General features: G+C 43.3%; 1 protein-coding gene across 4 annotated transcripts in view; it reads left to right on the top strand.

Annotated features, from left to right (window-relative positions):
- The first annotated feature begins 3,753 nt into the window (after positions 1 to 3,753).
- The window catches only part of zfand2a (zinc finger, AN1-type domain 2A), a 37,313-nt gene continuing 21,903 nt past the window's right edge, over positions 3,754 to 19,163 (top strand). The window contains exons 1-3 of one of the 4 annotated variants that reach the window (XR_011354512.1): positions 3,754 to 4,053; positions 11,395 to 11,523; positions 16,270 to 16,364. Coding sequence is in view for 1 of the 4 variants with exons in the window: in XM_069928347.1 (XP_069784448.1) it covers positions 11,469 to 11,523; positions 16,270 to 16,364 (150 nt within the window). In the remaining 3 variants the exon portion in view is untranslated. Of the gene's footprint in view, positions 4,054 to 6,043; positions 6,142 to 11,394; positions 11,524 to 16,269; positions 16,365 to 19,163 lie in introns of those variants that run through there. The other 3 variants (XR_011354511.1, XM_069928347.1, XR_011354513.1) reach the window with 3 other exon arrangements.

Genomic DNA, 19,163 nt, shown 5'->3' with positions numbered 1-19,163 from the left:
TTACATCGGTAGAGCCCCCTAAAGAGGGTGCCAAACAGCCTTTAGAACAAAGAGTTACTCAAAGGCATTTGTCAACTGTAGAGGTGGCGATGCAAACTGCACCTCTTGAGATAGAAGAACCTATACAACTTGATGTACTGGGAGAACTTAATACATTATGGACTGGGGAAAACCCCGGGGCCAGCATCCTCCAGTCACTGCTGGAGAGGCTGTGGCTGGGGTTTCCACACGCAGTCATACTGTAGCAGCCAGAATGAAGGAAGGAACAGAAGATCCTTTGGTTATGCAGAAGAAGCAGGAATCTGTTGAGCCAAAATCTCTTCCAATTGAAAAGATTTTTGTGAATCTTGAATCTAAATTATCTTATACAATGCAGGGATTATCCAAGATTATGACTGAACTTGGTACTAGGTTTAATACTCTGGTGAAAATACATTCTCAACAGATGGCTGAGTTTGGAGCTTTTAAGCTTGAAGTGAGAGATAAATTTAATTCGTGTGAAGAAGATATAGACGAAATACGGGATCAAGTTTTTGATGTGACCAAAATGGTCGAAGACTTACAAACTCAAAATAAAAATTTGGTGAAAAAGATTGATTATTTGGAAAACCAATCCAGACGGAACAATATAAAGATTATTGGTTTTCCGGAAGGTATGGAGGGACCAGACCCAAGAAAATTTTTTACTGAATGGATTCCACAGGTGCTGGGTCAAGAACATTTCCCGGAAGGTATAATACTGGAATGTGCTCACAGAGCCTTGCGTAGAAGACCTATTTCAGGTCAAAGTCCAAGACCTGTTTTGGTTCGTTGCTTGAATTATTACGACAGAGAAATAATTTTACTAGTGGCTATTAGAAATGCACAACAGAGAAAATCACCCTTGATGATTCAAAATAATCGAGTTTTCTTCTATGCGGATTTGAGTCAAGAAGTTATGTCCAACGACGGGAATTCAATCTTGCTAAAGAGTTGTTGTGGAAGAAAGGTTACAAGGCAACCTTTAGATATCCAGCTGTTTTGAAGGTTTTTCAAGATGGTTACCAACCAAAGTTCTTTGATACTCCAAAGGAAGCTATAGCATTTGCTCAAGAGCTGTCAATTACTCAGTTTCAACAGAGACATAGTCCGCCGCGATCTCTAAGGAGACAAGAGATGGAAGAAAAGAGCCGTGCTCCAAGAAGGAATGGTTGTAATGGTGACTCGGCAGTTGGAGCTGATTAAAATAAGAGTTGTCTTTTTTTTTCTAATTTGTTTTTTTAAAAAAAAGGGATATTAAATAATGATGATGTTAGTTTAAGATGAAGTGAGAGTTGGGGGAGAGAACTGGATAGACACTATTTCCTGAAAGTCATCTGCTACGTGTGAGTTATCTAACACCCACTTTTTTTTGGGGAGTTACCACATTGCGCAGTTTAGATGGGAGGGGGTATTTTTAACCTCCTACCCGGTTTTTTTCCTTTTTTTTGTATTATTAGATTAAAGAGTGAAGGGGTTTTTTTTGTTTAAATATAAAAAAAAGCATAAGAAAGTATTTGATTGTTTAAAAAACTAAAAATTGATGTGGTTTTTTTTTGTAAAGTTTATTCAGTAGATAAGGAATATCTGAAATTTAAATGTGAATGGGATGGATAAGTTTTAAAAAAAAATTTTCTTTAACTTTAAGGTGAAAGGAGTGGTAATTCTGGTGTATATTATTTTGCTATTTTAGTTATAGAACGAAGGGAATAATGGTGAAAGTTATAAATTGAATTGTACAATTCTTTTTTTTTGTTTATATATTTATAATTTTTTATTTTTCACACCATAAATCACATTAACCATGGTACACACTTTTTACTTTTCACACATATACAGTGCCATATATTATTAACTTTATTAATTCTTCACTCTTTATTTTGGGGGGGAAAGGGGGGGTTGGACTAATTTGAGTTGGGTTATTAATGTGTAATAATTATTGGGGAGGGTATAGTTTATTTAGATTACTGATACTGTATTGTAATTTTATTATTTTATTCTTAATTTTTTAAATGTAATCCTATATGTTATTCATGTTATAAAATCTTAAATAAAGTTTAAAAAAAAAGAAAAGGATTCATAGCCATGTTCAGCTGGGTGATGAATCATCTTGGGGCAGCACAGTTAGCATGGCGGTTGGTGCAAAACTATTACAAAACCAGCGACGTGGGTTCAAATCTGCTGCTGTCTGTTAGAGGTTTGTATGATCTAACACTGTTCACATCAGTTTCCACTGGTTGATTAGTTTTCCTCCCATATTTCAAAGCCGTATTATGTGAGAAAGGTTAATTGGTGTCATGGATATATTTGGTTGCATAGGTTCATGGTTTGGTGTAGTTGGGTGTTGTCTGGGACTGGTGTAGTTGTGTGCTGTTTGGGTCCGATGTAGTTGGGTGTTTGGTCTGGGTCCAGTGTAGTTGGGTGTTGTCTGGGACTGATGTAATTGGGTTTTGACTTGGATTGGTGCAGTTGGATGTTCGGTCTGGTCCAGTGTAGTTGGGCATACGGTCTGGGTCCAGTATAGTTGGGTGTATGGTCTGGGGCTGGTGTAGGTTGGGTGTTGTCTGGGTCTGGTGTAGTTGGGTGTACAGTCAGGATCTGATGTAGTTGGGTGTATTGTCAGGGTCCTCTGTAGTTGGGTGTTCGGTCAGAGTCTGATATAGTTGGGTGTACGGTTAAGATTGATGTGGTTGGGTGAATGGTCAGGGTCCCCTGTATTTGGGTGTTTCATCAGGGTCCACTCTAGTTGGATGTTCGGTCAGGGTCTAATGTAGTTAGATATATGGACAGGGTCTGATGTAGTTGGGTGTTCGGTCATGGTCTGATGTAGTTGGGTATTCGGTCACGGTCCCCTGTAGTTGGGTATACTGTCAGGGTCCCCTGTAGTTAGGTATATGGTCATGGTCTGATGTAGTTGGGTGTACTGTCAGGGTCCCATGTAGTTGGGTGTACGGTCATGGTCAGATGTAGTGGGGTGTACTGTCAGGGTCCCATGTAGTTGGGTGTATGGTCAGGGTCTGTTGTAGTTGGGTATACGGTTAGGGTCTGGTGTAGTTGGGTGTACAGTCAGGGTCTGGACTGGTGTAGTTGAGGGGTGCATCGTCAGAGTCTGGAGTAATTGGGTGTACGGTTAGGGTCTGGTGTAGTTGGGTGCTCAATCTGGGTCTAAGTCTGGTAAGGGGTAAATTCTTTCTTTCAAGAGACTGATTCTCTCCAATTTGACTCCTTTTCTTGTTTCTTCCTACCTCTCACAATGACTAGCTTATTGACGCCATGATCAATTCATGGAGTTGTTGTTTGCACAGAATGATGTGGATGTAGATTGTGCGGGTGCTGCAGGTTGGGCAAAAGGACTTTTTCTTGGGATCATTACAGCCTTCTGAAGCGCAGAGGGTGGACCATTCTCTTGCCACCCCCCCCCCCCCCCCCCCCCCCCCCCCAAGTATGTGGTGCTGCACTGAAGGATCAACAAGTGTTTGAAACTCGTGTGTCATAGAGAGGGAGTCAAACTGAACCCAGCTGAGTCATGAACATATGACCAGGGCACATCCTCATGACAGTGCATTTTACACAGGAACAGGAACTTTCTTTGAACTTTGGTTTAATGAGTGACAGTGCACTTGGTGACGTTGCATTTCATGCATTGATGAAAAAGGGTGCGTTTTCGGCGTAAACGTCGGTGAACTGAGGCTGCCAGCGAATGGATGCAGATAAACTCCGGGCTCTGGATCCCTCACTGCTCCCAGGCTGGCCTGCGGCGTCAGCGGCGAGAGCGCGCGTGCGGGGGAATGACGTCATCTTTGTGACGTCATTCGGACGCGCCCATCTCGGTGCGCCGCTTCTTGCCAAATGGACGAACTTTGCAGCGGTTCCACCCTGACGGAGAGGGGAGGCGGAGGGCGGCGGCTGGCCTGGCCGGGTACCGCCCCGGGGCGGAGCCGTGCTCTGGAGCCCGGCCTGCGGCGTCATAAGCGTGCGTCGGCGTGTAGGCGGAGCGGCTTTCGAGGCGGCGGCCGAGGTGGAGGTAGGGTCGGGGTGAGTGGTGGTGGGGGGGGAAGACCGGGGCACCGGAGCTGGGAGGGGATCCAGGAGGGATTGGGATCCAGGAGGGATTGGGATCCAGGAGGGATTGGGATCCAGGAGGGATTGGGATCCAGGAGGGATTGGGATCCAGGAGGGATTGGGATCCAGGAGGGATTGGGATCCAGGAGGGATTGGGATCCAGGAGGGATTGGGATCCAGGAGGGATTGGGATCCAGGAGGGATTGGGATCCAGGAGGGATTGGGATCCAGGAGGGATTGGGATCCAGGAGGGATTGGGATCCAGGAGGGATTGGGATCCAGGAGGGATTGGGATCCAGGAGGGATTGGGATCCAGGAGGGATTGGGATCCAGGAGGGATTGGGATCCAGGAGGGATTGGGATCCAGGAGGGATTGGGATCCAGGAGGGATTGGGATCCAGGAGGGATTGGGATCCAGGAGGGATTGGGATCCAGGAGGGATTGGGATCCAGGAGGGATTGGGATCCAGGAGGGATTGGGATCCAGGAGGGATTGGGATCCAGGAGGGATTGGGATCCAGGAGGGATTGGGATCCAGGAGGGATTGGGATCCAGGAGGGATTGGGATCCAGGAGGGATTGGGATCCAGGAGGGATTGGGATCCAGGAGGGATTGGGATCCAGGAGGGATTGGGATCCAGGAGGGATTGGGATCCAGGAGGGATTGGGATCCAGGAGGGATTGGGATCCAGGAGGGATTGGGATCCAGGGTTGTTGTACGGATCTGGGGGGGATGAAGTGGAAATTCTGGGTGGTCGGGGGACCGGATATCGGGGGTTGAACGGGGTTCCGGGAGGTTAATGATCCAGGGGAGGTGAGTGGGGATCCGGGGGTTGAGTGGAGATCCAGGGGATCCCGGGGAGAATGGGCATCGTGGGGGGGGGGGGGGAGGTGAGATCCACAGGGTAAGAGGGGATCTAGGGGTTGAGCAGGGTCTGGAGGGTAAGAAGGGATCCAGGGGTTGAGCGGGGATCTGGAGGGTGAGTGGGGATCCTGGAAGGGAAGTGGCGATCCAGGGGGTGAGTAAAGATTGTGGGGGTGGAGGGGTCAGGAGGTGATCCGGGGTACATGAAGTGATTCAGGGGATGAGTATCCGGGGGATTGCTGAAGGGAATTGGATTGGAAGTGGACAGGGACGGGTGGCTACATCAAGAGGGGTATTTAAAAGATTAAGTACTGGAGGAGTTTTGTATGGAGCCAGGAACAGGTTAAATAAAAGCTGTTTACTGAATAGTCAGATAATCTGTCAGCCAGTACTCTTGAAGTGTGGCTGCAAATATGTCCTTCATAACAAACTCCTGAGAGATAAGTACTTGTCTCTAGTTTCATCCTTTCTTACATAACTCTTGGATTTGCTTCCTTCCAAAATGTTGAGATTGTTCCAGAACCCAGACATTTTTGAAAGATCATGCAGTGACATTGTGTATGTGAATGTTTGTGTCTGCATTGTTCTACAATGTATCTATTATGTAATAAAAACATAAAATACTTGTGCGGCTCAACTTGTCCATATTTTTATAGTCTCCAATCCTCAATTTGACTGTTTATCTTTCCACTGATGATGCCTATCTTGCTGGCAGTTTCCAGCATTTGTTTCAGATTTGCAGCCACAGTTTTCTTTCAAACTTTCTCATATTCTATATCTTCCCAAGATCATTATTAATAAACCAACCTTGAAAAGAGCAGGTGACCACTCACCTTATACTGAGAATCAGAATCAGACTTTACTGTCATGAACAAGTCTTGAAATTTGTTGTTTTGCAGTAGCATCACAGTACAAACATTCATGTAAGCCACCTTATGCAAAATAAATAAAAATAGTGCTCGAAAAGTCAAAGTAAGGCAGTGTCCTTGATCATTCAGGAATCTGATGGCAGCGGGGTTGAAGTTATCCTTGTGCCTCTGAGTGCTTCATTTCTGTGTTTCAGTTTGTGAGAGAGATGTGGAAGTGAGTCTGGTGATCACATGATCATAGAGTCAAGTTTATTGTCATCGGATGAAGCACCATTCTCCAGTCCTCCATGCAAAACATGTAGACACACAACCAGACTAAAAGCACACATGTAAGACAAGTATTTCATCAATACAAATAAATAAATATTGTTTTGGACATAGGGGAGGCTTAGATGGTTAGCGTGAGCTGTTCCTTTGGTCATTCAGCGTTCTCACTGCCTGTGGGAAGAAGCTGTTCCTCAGCCTGGTGGTGCTGGCTCTGATCCTCCTGGATCACTTCCCTGATGGGAATAGACTGAAAGATGCTGAGTGCAGGGTGGAGGGGATCCTCAATGATTTTGCACGCCCTCTTCAGACAATGATCCCGATAGATCATGTCGATTGGGGGGGTGGGGAGGGAGGAAGACTCCATTGATCCTCTCTGGCACTCTTATGGTCCTGTGGATTGACCTCTGATCCAATTCAAGAGCAACAGGGTTTTAAGCTCATGGTTTTTACGTTAATAATCTCTTGGTGCCTGCCACATTGACCACTGCCAGTGGGCTGATCTCGCCTCCAACCGTGCATCTTGGCGCCTCACAGTTCGGCGGGCAGCAACCTCCTTTGAAGAAGACCGCAGAGCCCACCTCACTGACAAAAGACAAACCCAACCCCAACCCACCAATTTTCCCTTGCAACCGTGCCTGCCTGTCCTGCATCGGACTTGTCAGCCACCAACGAGCCGGCAGCGGACATGGACATACCCCTCCATAAATGTTCGTCCGTGAAGCCAAGCCAAAGAAAGAAGAGAATCTCTGTGAATTCTGCTTGATGTGCGGAGTGTTCCTGTCATTTTCTGTTTTATTATTTCAAATTTCCAATGTCCACTTTTTTTTTTGATTTTCAAAATATGAAGTTCACATTTGCTATTAGCATTTAATGCACATTGTGAAGGTTCAAGCTATGACATTCCACTCCACTGTGGGAGCGTGTTCCAAAAATTCTGAATGTTGTATGTAATTTTGAAGAGGTCCTCTTGCTGGGATGTTGTGCAGAATAAAAACAGACCTTTGTTGATTGGATAATAACCTGAGACTTGCGCATAACATTTTTAACAGTGAACATTTGTAATTTTTTTTCTCACTGCATTTGGTTTTGCAATATGAAGGTAGCTCTGAATTCATTTAGGCTATCATATTCAAGTTGTTTTGGTCATCAAATTACTTGCAGCAGTCTGGGTGAATTATTTCTAATCTCAAATTGCAAACAAATAGCCTATATTGTTTAATAACTTTACACCATCACCATTTTCTACCTGTTCTCTTCATTTCCCCATGTGTTTGATTTTTAGACTGTAAGGAACTGTGGGACCAATTTTTATGCCAGGAGAGATGGTTGGGGCATTAGCACAACTGCATCAATCCTATCACCTTTCTCAATAGTGTCTCAACATTTGTGGAAATCTGGAAAAGCAAACCAATAAAAGGAAAGTAATTGGCTGCAAATTTGAACTAACCATGTTATTTTGGACTTGAAATAAGGAGCCTTAGCACTTGCAAGCTTTTGAATTTGTACATGTTTTTAAAATTGTGGGAAGCATTGGTTTGGGGAAACTTTGGAGCAACAGAAGGATAGCAGAATGGGAGTGGAGAGCACAAATGCAAGTCAGCATATTCATCAGTACTGTTCAGACATTTTGGTTTTAATGGCCAGTAAACACTTACTTTTATTCCTTTTGAGACTTCCAACGCTACTAGTGTTCAACTACGGATATGTTGTAAACATGTTTGTTAAAGTTGAAATTTTAGCTGCTACAGAGGTGATCGGCAAACAAAATAAACACTTAAAGTTCTGCCCACAGGTGCTGAGTCACTTGGCCACCAGAGTTCTAAGTTCCTCTGTATTTATGAATATGAGCAAACTGTTCGCAGTCGGAAAACAAAATAATAGTCAGATTGGGCAAACTTGTTATTCCTACAGTGACCTCTTTTATGATCAGCGTTGAAATGTTTGGAGTAAATGAAACTTCTGTCCAATGAACCACGTTGTGGTGGCATTAAACATTGACAGCTTGGAACATGGGTTCTTCAGCCCAACTGGTCCATGCTGATCAGCTTTTTCATCAATTCAGACCCATTTTCCTATGTTTGACCCACATGCCTCTAAATCTAATCTTTTTTTTTTGTAAAAATACAATGCTGGAGAAACTCAGCTGGTCAAACTGTCCTTTATACAGCAAAAGTAAAAATACATAACTGACGTTTCAGGCTTGAGCCCTTCATCAAGGTATGGAAAAATGTCGGTAGGCATCTCAACAAAAGAATAGGGGGCAGATGTGGCTGCAAAGGCGGGAGGTGATAGGTGGAGAAGGGAGGGAGGGGACAGCAGCGATCAAAGGGAGAAGGGATGGCTAGGTGAAGGGAGAGGGAAGGGAGGGAGGAGAACTGGGAAAGGAAGGGGGGGAGGGGGAGCAGGTTAGCAGAAACTGGAAAAGTCTATGTTAATGCTGTTTGGTTGGGAGAGTGCGGAGATGGAAGATGAGTTGTTCCACCAATTTGCGGGTGCCCTCAGTTTGGCGGTATGTGAGGCCAGGGACAGATAGGTGAGTATGGCATTTGGGCTGTGGAATGGTTGTCCACTGGGAGGACCTTGCTGTGGCAGCAGACAGAGCTAAGGTGCTCAATGAAATGATCTGCGTACAGACTCACTGATGTTTGGAACACTGGATACAGTAAATGCCTCTGCAGATTCACAGGTGAAGTGAATGATAATGAGGGCAGAGGTAAAAGTGCAAGTGTAATACTTCTTGGAGTCATCGGGCTAGTACCAAGAGGGTAATTGGGAGAAACATGAATGGATGAAGGAGTTGTGGAGGGAGCGATCTGTAGGGAAAGTGGAGAAGGGAGGTCTCTGGTGGTGGGATCCTTGTAGGTGGTAGTAATTGCGAGGAATAATCTGTTTGACGTAGAGGCTGGTGGGGTGGTAGATAAGGATGAAGAGAATCCTGTCCTTGAAAACCTATTCTATTACCTTTTGCCTGTTAGCATGTGCTGATTCCCCCTTCTGCTTCCTTCCTCTTCTCCTGCCCCTCTGTTGCCTTTTTATTCAAGTCTTTTTCCATTTTTGTAATGAATGGTTCAAGCCCGAAATGTTGACTGCCTTTTGTTTCCTCTGGATGCTGCGGGACCAGCTGAGTTTTTCCAGCAAAGTTCAAATTTGTTGTCGTCACATGTAACTCTTTTTCCTGTGGGCCAGGCAGAATTTATACTTACCGGTAGTGCAAAACTAAACTGTATTCAAGAAAAGATATGTATATAAAAGAAAGAAATGTAAACAAGAAGGAAGTGCAAACAAACATACGGAAAATAAATATTCAATAATGAATAAAGTGCAAAGTAAGAGCCCTTAAATGAGTCCCTGATTGAGTTTGTTGTTAAGGAGTCTGATGGTGGAGGGGTGGCAACTGTTCCTGAACCAGGTGGTGCGAGTCTTGTGGTACCCATAACTCTTTCCTAATGGTAGCAATGAGAACAGGGTGTGGATCCTTGATGATTGTTGCTGCTCTCTGACAGTAGCGTTCCCTGTAGATGTTCTCGATAGTGGGGAGGGTTTTGCCTGTGGTGTCCAGGGCTGTGTCCACTCCCTTTTGCAGGGTTTGCTGCTCAGAGGTATTGGTACCCCCACATTAAGCAGCCAGTCAGTACACCTGCAACTACACATCTGTAGAAGTTTGCTAAGGTGGTTGATGTAATATCCGACCTCCACAAATTCTTAAGGATGTAGAAGCACTGACGTGCTTTCTTCATGATGACGTTAGTGTGTTGAGTCCCAGAAATGCCCTCTGAAATAGTGACTCCCAAGAAGTTAAATTTGCTCAGCTCACCCTCTCCACTTCTGATCCCCCAGTGATCAGTGAATTTTATATTTTTGGTTTCCCTTTCTGAAATGAACAATTATTTCCTTTGGTTTTGGTGACATTGAATGTGAGGTTGTTGTTGGTGCACCATTCAGCCGAATTTTAAATCTCCCTCATATATGCTGACTTGTTTCCCCTTTTTATACAACCTTCTACCGTGGTATCGTCAGTGAATCTGTAGATGGTGTTGTTGATGCTGCCTTCAGAGACCAGCAATCATCAAGGATCCACACCACCTAGCACATCCTTTGTTCTTGCTGCTACCATCAGAAAAGAGGTGTAGATTCCACAGCTGCTCCCCCTCCAGCATCAGCCTCTTCAACAACAAACTCAATCAGGGTCTCTTTTAAGGACTCTTACTTGTGCACTCTATTTTTTTTCTCTCTCTGTATTGCTGTCAATTTGTTTACATTTTTTCATTTGGTTACATGTGTACATTAAGAACTGTTTTTTTTCCACTACCCGCTTCGCCCGCAGGAAAAAGAATCTCTGGGTTGTGTTTGATGTCATGTATGTACTCTGATAATAAACCTGAATTAAATAAATATATCTTGATATTGTTAATGCAGAAATTGTCAGCTGCATTGAGGCAATTTTACTATCAATTGTCCATGATTTTTGTTTATAAAATGAAATAGTAAGAATGTGACTGGAATTTTGTAATAAATTGAAACTTCCATCAGTAGATTTTATTATGATTTTTTTAATAAGCTGATTCATTGTTTACAAAAATGCCTAAACTTTAGACTTCATTCTCTCTACATCCTTCTCCAACTTTGCCTCCGTCCATCCCATGTGGTTCAGGTTCCCACACTCACAATGATCTAATCCTGCCTTTGCTCTTTTCCTTTCCCCATTACCTCTCTGAATACATAGTTCAATGTCTTGGCTGGATCCTTCCTACCATCAGTCCAATGCCAGGGGATGTGTATGCAAAGTGAAATTTTTCTGAGGTCTTCTGAACTTGTGTCGCTCACCTTGGAAAAATCTGAAATTCAGAACACACTGTCCCCCAAGGTTTCCGGATAAAGGATTGTGTACATAACATATAACATAACAATTACAGCACAGAAACAGGCCATTAGGCCCTTCTAGTCCGCACCGAACCAAACACCCCTTTCTAGTCCCACCTCCCTGCACAATGCCCATAACCCTCCATCTTCTTCTCATCCATATACCTGTAGTTATTTTCTTGGATCACTTTCTGTCTGCTGAAGTCCTCTGAGTATCTTATCCCAAACAACTTTTTGATTTTGTTTCAGCAAAGATTTAAGTTTCCCTTGCAAAATCTCCAGCAAAAAAAAGGGGTGTACATGCATTTTCTCATCTAGCTTCTGATAAACCTTTGGTTGAATGTTGGTCCATTACATCCAACTGTCTTTCGTCTCTGCTGCCATGTTAAATATTCTAATACATAATACTGGCGTAAATTGTGTAGTAATAATTAATGTTTCTTGCACTGTTGTAGATAACAGCCACGTCCATTTCACATTTGGATACACAAGTGTGTGAGCAATTGTACTGAGGGCATACAGTGTGAAAATGGAGTTTCCTGACCTGGGAGGAAACTGTTCTGAAAATTCCTGCAAACGGCTGGGTAAGGGTTAAAATTTTATTATTTATGTTCCAAGCATTGTTTACGCTTTGTTGGAAGGTGATGATAAAATTTTCAGCAGGACATGCCCAGAGAGGGGGATGTCTGTCAGATCTGTGTAAAGTGAGGGGTGTGTCAAGCAGATACCTGAAATAAGTGAAACATGGAAGTTTCACACAGAAATGCTGGATGAGCTCAGCCAGTTTAGCATCAGCCATAGGAGGTAAAGATATGTTTCAGGCCTGAGCCCTTCCTCAAGGAATAAGAAAGAACAGGAAGGTGTAAGAATAAAGATTGAAGAAGCCTAGATGGGGGAGGTGTCCAGACCAACAAGTTAATTGGATATAAGGGGAGAGGTGAGAATTGGTTATGTCTGTGTGAAAGGAGACGGGGGGGGGGGGGATAAAAGGGAGGGAGAGTTTGGGAAGGTGATAGGGGAAGAAGTGAGTGAGAGGGGATTTAATGAAAACCAGAGAAGTCAGTATTAATGCCATCTTGTTGGAGGCTGCCCAGTTTGTGGGTAGTCTTAGTCTGGCAATGTATGAGACCATGGACAGACATGTCAGCAAGGGAATGGAACGGGCAATTGAAATGGGTCGTCACTGGGAGATCTGCACTACTGCGGCGGACAGAGCCAAGGTGCTCAATAAAATGATCTCCCGGCCTGCGTCCAGTCTCTTTGACGTAGAGACCATAGTGGATCACTGGATGCAATAGATGACCCCTGCAGATTCACAAAGAAAATGTTGCTTCACTTGGAAGGACTATTTAGGGCTCCAAATGTGTGGGTGCAAGTGGAGCATCTCCTGTGGTCACAAGGGTAAGTGTCAAAGGGGATGATTGGTGGGAAGGCATGAGTGGACAGAGGGAGCGGTCCCTATGGAAGGTGGAGAGGGGAGGAGGGAGAATATGTCTAGTTGTGTGATCATGTAGTTGGAGGCGGAAATGGCAGAAGAGGATATGTTGGGCATGGAGGGTGTGATGTGGTAAGTGAGGATGATGGGAATCCTGTCCTTGTTGCACTTGGGTGCGGAGGTGGCCAGGGCCATGTGGGGGTAATGGAGGATATGTGGGTGTGGGCTGAGTTAATGGTGGTAGAGGGAAAGCCATATTGTTTGAAGGAGGAGGAAATCTCTAATGATCTGGCATGAAAGATCTTATCCTGGGAATTGAGGAAAAAGGAATGGAATCCTTACAGGGGACAAGGTGGGAAGAGGTGTAGTTGAGGTAGCTGTGGGAGTTGGTGGGTTTGTAGAAGACGTCTGTTGACAGTTTGTCTCATGTGATTGAGACAGAGAGATCAACAAAAGTGAGAGTTGTCCTGGAGATAGACCAAGTGAATTTGAGGTCCAGGTGGAAGTTGATGAGCTCATCATGGGTGCATGAGACAGCACCAAAGTAGTCATTGATTTGGTGGAGGGAGAGTTGAGGTGCCTTGCCCGTGTAGGCTTGTAGTATGGATTGCTCCACGTAGAAAATAAAAAGGCAGTCATAGCTGAGATCCATATGGGTGCCCATGGTTACTGCTTTAACTTGGAGAAAGTGGGATGAGTCAAAGGAGAAGTTATTGAGGGTGAGGACAAGTTTGGCCAACCAGAGGAGGGTGGTGGTGGAGGGGAACTTGAAAGATTGGGCAGTTATTAATTGCATTTTGTTTCTGCCACTTTTACAAAGAAAACTCTTCTAAATAAAGTTGGTTTGCTGAAATGCACAACTCTCTGTGCCTTGATGTTTCTTCACTTCTTAGAATTTACATATTCACATATTTCCTGCTAACATTTAGTTCCCTCTTTTTATTGTGATTGGCCCCATTTGAATCTTTAGGATATATTCCCTCCTCACAGATGTGTTGTTTCCGTAACCAATATTTATACATAATCTGTTTTTCTCCTCTGAAAACTCTCCAATTGTCTTTTTTGCTGCTAAACTTAACTATCTTTAAATCAAAATGTTCACAGTCCTGCTCATACATGCAAGGAATAGGTGATCCTCCAGAAAAAAATATTCCCCAGTTTTTATTTCTTTTGCTTTCCTCCACCTCAACTAATTTTAACCTCTTTCCTTCCCATCCCTTCACCACCTCCCACAACCTAGTTATCTCCCATATTCTCTCTCTCTCTCTCTCTCTCTCTCTCTCTCTCTCTCTCTCTCTCTCCCCCCCCATCCTGCAAGTTACCCAGCCATTCTTTGTACTGTACTTCTGGCCTTCTCCCCTTCTCCTCATGATGTTGGCCCCAACTGACTCTACAATGGAAGATGATTGAGGAGGAAGGGATTTAGATTTGTTTTGGATATAAATATATTTTGAAATGCCAATGTCTATGGCAAGGCCGGAATTATTTTTTTGAAGTGGTGGTGTTCTTCTGGTAAAGGATCTCATGTATTTTAATTACAGACCATACTTCAGACCTTCTGTTCTGAACCACCAGGTTTTGTTTGTCTGTCAAAGCATTGAGCTTTATTTAAAAAAGATATTCTTATCTTATTTCCCCTTCCTTCCAGCCCCCCATTCCCAAACTTTGTGTGATCTTTCAGCTATTCCCGTCCAATACCTCTTAAGTAATTCCTTAAAACCTGGTTCTGACCTACCTTTTGGTTACATAAAGAAAGAACATCTAGTTTTAGATTTCAGATTTGTAATCACATAAAACCCTGAGATTCTATTTCCTATGGGCGTGGCAGAATTACCACTTATTGGTAGTGCAAAAAATAAACTGTACACAGCATAAAACATGTAAGCAAACAAAGAACTGTAAACAAACTGCAATACAGAGAGAACAAAAAGAAAATCAATAAAGTGCATGAGTCCTTAAATGTGTCCCTGATTGAGTTTGTCGTGGAGGAGACTGATGGTGGAGGGGTGGCAGCTGTTCCTGAACTTGGCGTTGCGAATCTCGTGGCACCTAGACCCATTTCCTGAGGGCAGCAGCAAGAACAGAGCGCGTGCAGGGTGGTGAGGGTCTTTGATGATTGCTGCTGCCCTCCGACGGCAGCGCTCCCTGTGGATGTGCTCAATAATGGCGAGGTTTTGCCACTTAATTGGCAGAGCAAAAAAACAGACTCAATGTGCACATATCAATAAAGAAATGTGAACAACTGTGCAATACAGAGATGGGGAAAAAAAATCAATCACATGCAGAAGTAAGAAAAAAAAGTTAAATAACACACAATTACAATAGTGGTTAGTATACAGCAATCGGGACCAGGCTTCGAATCCTGCACTGTTTGTAAGGAGCTTTTCCAGTTTATTTCCACTGCTCAAAACACGTTCTGGGGGTTGTAGGTTAATTGGGTGGCACAGGCTCATGGGCTATAAGGGCCTAGTACTATGCTGTATGTCAAAAATTTTAAAAATTAAAACTAGTCCCTGATTGAGTTTGTTGTGGAGGAGTCTGATGATGGAGGTGAAGCAGCCGTTCTGAACCTGGTGATGCGAGTCTTGTGGCACCTACTCCTCTTTCCTGATGGCAGCAGCGAGAACAGAGCGTGTGCAGGGTGGTGAGGGTCTTTGATGATTGCTGCTGCTCTCTGACGGGAGCTGGTCCTGTAGATGTTCTCGATGGTGGGGAGGGTTTTTACCTATGATGTCCTGTGCTGTGTCCACTACCTTTTGCAGGGCTTTACGCTTGTGCATATTGGTGTTCCCATTTCCAGAACTTGATGCAGCCGGACACCACACTTTCCATCACACATCTGTAGAAATTTGCCAGGATTTCTGATGCCATACTCAACCTCCACAAAACCCTGAAGAAACAGAGGTGCTGACAGGCTTTCCTCACGATGCCCCGGTTGTGTGTTAGGTCCAGGAAAGATCCTCCGAGATAGTGAATCCCAAGATAGTGACACTTAAATTTGCTCACCTTCTCTACCTCTGATCCCCCAATGATCATACGCCTCTGGTTTCCCTTCCTGAGTCAACAATCAGCTCCTTGGTTTTGGTGACATTGAGTGAGAGGTTGTAGTTGGTGCACTATTCAGCCGAGTTTTCAATCTCCCTCCTGTATGCTGGTTCATCAGCCCTTTTATGTCACCCACTACTGTGGTATCGTCAGCAAATTTGTAGTTATCGTATCAAGCCGCACAGATCTAGGCACAGAGCGAGTAGAGCAAGGGAGGAACTCAGAAGATTGAGCAGTATATTTGTAGGAGAGAGAAGGAATTGCATGGTCAATTTTAACTTGTTCTAATCCACCTTACTTTGATTTTCTCAAATGTTGAAAGTTAGGAGTCGTACATTTGATTCTTTTTGAAGAAACTTGGCGACCTTTCATAAATTATTTCCACATGACTTCATTAGTATAATTATTTTCCCTTCCGGACAATATTTAATTTTATTGTTGGTGCAGACCAGATTATTAATTTTATTAATAAAGTCTCAGGATAGGCTGCCCAGTCTTTTTTTCTTAGATTAGTTGGAGTTTTATATAATTTTATTTTGGGGAAAATTTCAGTTTGAGGAGATGAGAATATATTCGGTATTTGTAGTGTATACAATATATTATATGATGTCATGTAGTGATGTTTTTTTCCCTGCTTGATTATGTGTTACTATTCTCCTCATGTCTTGTTTACCTATAATATGATTAATAAAAAGATTGAAAAAGAAAGAAAGAATTTTGATTTGGTCTGGCTGTTAGTTGTTCACTTGGTTAATAAGCATAATACAGAAAAAGTAGATTTGCATAATGCTTTTTGATACTGAATCTACATTCAGATTGTCTTGTTAAAATCACTCTTGTCTCATTTCAGATTTTCTTCCGATGAAGTGTGATGCATGTGTACAGATCTTCTGCAAAGACCACATCAGCTATGCACAGCATAAGTGTACCTCCTCTTACAAAAAGGTGTCTGCATTGTTCTCAAATATTTGCATATACATTCACATTTGTAAAGAGATCCTTTGTGTAATTTTGCATTAAATTATTTTGTTGTCGGATACTTTCCTCCAACTTATTGGCCTTCCTAAAAATCAACAGATTTTTGGATAATGAGATGGGATTAGAGGAAGAATGTGAGGTTAAAAGAACAGCCATTGAACGCCAGGACAGAGTCAGCATGTGGAACCAGTGGCCTACTCCTGCTTCTGTTTGTTTAGTTATATTTAAAAAAAAAATATTTAGCATGGTAACAGGCCATTTCAGCTCACAAGTCTGCTGCCCAATTTATACCAAATTAACTTGCAACCCCTGATACATTTCAAATGGTGGGAGGAAACTGAAGCCCCAGGGGAAAACCCACGCAGACAGGGGGAGAATGTACAAACTCCTTACAGGCAGCGCGGGATTCGAACCCAGGTTCCGGTTGCTGGTGTTGTTAACGTGCTGCACTAACCACGACGCCATGCGTGCCACCTGTGCTGTGTTCTTTTAATACTCTGGAATATGTCCAGGAAAATGGAGCCTGAACAGAATTTTTTAATTCCCTTTCCATATATTTCGACTGTGAATTTCCCACTGTAGTTTGTTTCCATAGATGCCTACAGTCCTTTGTTACCTTGCCCAAATGACATTTCTTACTGTGAGTGTTGAACTGAAGGGGCACCAATATGCTGACAGGGAGATTTGCCAGCGCACTTGGGAGGGTTTAAACCCGTCTACTTGGGGGATGATGGTGAAATCGTTAGTAGAGCACATGAGCAAGCTGAGGCTAACTTGGATGTTAATGTGAGCAGCTCGGTAGATAGGACAGGCAGGGGCAAGTCAAAGAGGGTGGAAAGCCTGACAGACTTATCTACATTTATTTTAAGAAGTCTGACAGCTGTTGGGTGAACATGGGGCATTGATTGATATATGGAACATTGATATGCATTGATATACAACACAAACATGGTGAAGAGAAGAGCAGGACTGACAGTTCAGTGTTCAAAGATACAGTTCGAGGTAATGGTGGAGTTCAGAAAAAAGGGGGGGCATTGTGTTTTTGATTGGGGAGAGCATCATGGCAGTACCTGGAGAGGATACTCTTGTGGCTACATGGATGAATACTTTCATGGGGCTTTATTCTAGGCCCCGCCACAGAAGTGGCAATTGGAGGAGCAAATGTGCAGGGAGACCACAGACAGCTGTAGGAATAATAGGATCATAATAGTGGGATTTGAATTTTAAATTAAATTTAGACATATAGTGCAGTTACAGACCCTTCCAGCCCATGAGCCCATGCCGCCCAATTAACCTACAGCACCCGTACGTTTTTGAAGGTTGGAAGGAAACTGGTGGACCCGACAGACAGCACTGGATCAGTCCCCAGTCACTGGTGCTGTAACAGTGTTACGCTAATCACTATGCTAACTGAGCTGCCCCTACGCAGAGGACTAAGACATGGCAGAATTTATTAAATGTGTACAAGAATGTTTGCCCGGCTGTACAAGAGAGAGTGCAGCTCTGGACCTCCTCCAGAGCACCAAGTCAAGTAAGTGAGGTGTCAATAGGATTGTGTTTTGGGACCAGTGACCGTAGTTCCATTTGTTTTCAAACTGTTATGAGAAATGATCCACAAGTCTTAAATTGGGGCAAAGCTAATTCTGATGGCAGTAGACAAGAACAGGGCAAATTTTAATGCCATTAAAGGTCGATTGGGAGAGGCTGATTGCAGGAAAAGGGATGCCTGGCTAGTGGGAGTCCTGAGAGATGGGGAGACTAGCTTTTTACTGTTAGAGTGAAGGGCAAGGCTGTCAGCAATAGGGAACTCTGGGTGATCATAGAAATAGGGGCTCTGATCAATAAAAAGGAGGCCATGTTAGTTATGGAGAGGTGAGATCAAGTGAATTCCTGAAGTACAGTGGGTCTAGAATTTCACTGAAAGGGGAAATGAGGAGGCTCTGGAAGTCAAGGTAAAAGGAGAATCTTAAGAGATACTACAAGTACAAAGTGTAACTAGTGAGAGAACCGGGCCTCTTCAAGGTCAACAAGGCCCTGTGTAGAGCCACAGCAGAGGGGCAAGATCCTTTTTCAGTATTTTTATTGGTTTTCTCAAATAAATGTTCCACGGGTGCATAACAATAAGATAAAGAATCTCGTATAGCAAAACAAATAGTACTGAGACCCTATGTTACATTAAAAAGAAAAACACGGCACTAAATATCTAATTCAATCCCCTCCCTTTAGAGGCTACTGAATAACACAAACAGTCCACTACTAATTTTAAAAAAAAGGGAAGGTAAACATTGGGTTCAAAAATCTTACAAATTTTGAAAGTAATTAAGTAAAGAACCCCATAAAGAAACAAAGTTAAGATTCAGTTCAGTAGTGGAACAACTAATATTTTTTCTAAAGTCAGACTTGTCATCATATTGGACAAGCATTGATTATGAGTGGGAGGGGCAGCTTCTTTCCATCTCATTAAAATGGCCCTGCTTGCCAAGGATGGCGAGGGCAAGATCCTAAACGAGTATTTCTCACCGGTATTTACCAGAGAACAATATGAAGGTGAAGGAACTTGGGAAGTAAATGTAGGGTTTTGAAGTTTACCTTGCAGAAGAGGAGGCACTGGAGGTCTTAAAAAATATAAAAATAGATAAATCCCTGAGTGCTGAAGGGTGGCTTTAACTTTTAAAAAGGCTGAAGGATAAGCCTCGGAACTAAAATCTTAACATGAGTTGTAAGTTTCTGGCAGGATTGTGAAGGACAGGGCCTACATCCATTTGG

Source organism: Narcine bancroftii, chromosome 3 (assembly GCF_036971445.1).
Source record: "Narcine bancroftii isolate sNarBan1 chromosome 3, sNarBan1.hap1, whole genome shotgun sequence".
In the NCBI taxonomy this organism is placed as follows: domain Eukaryota; kingdom Metazoa; phylum Chordata; class Chondrichthyes; order Torpediniformes; family Narcinidae; genus Narcine; species Narcine bancroftii.
Note: the sequence above shows the minus strand (reverse complement) of the source record. Positions and strands in the feature narration are given on the sequence as shown.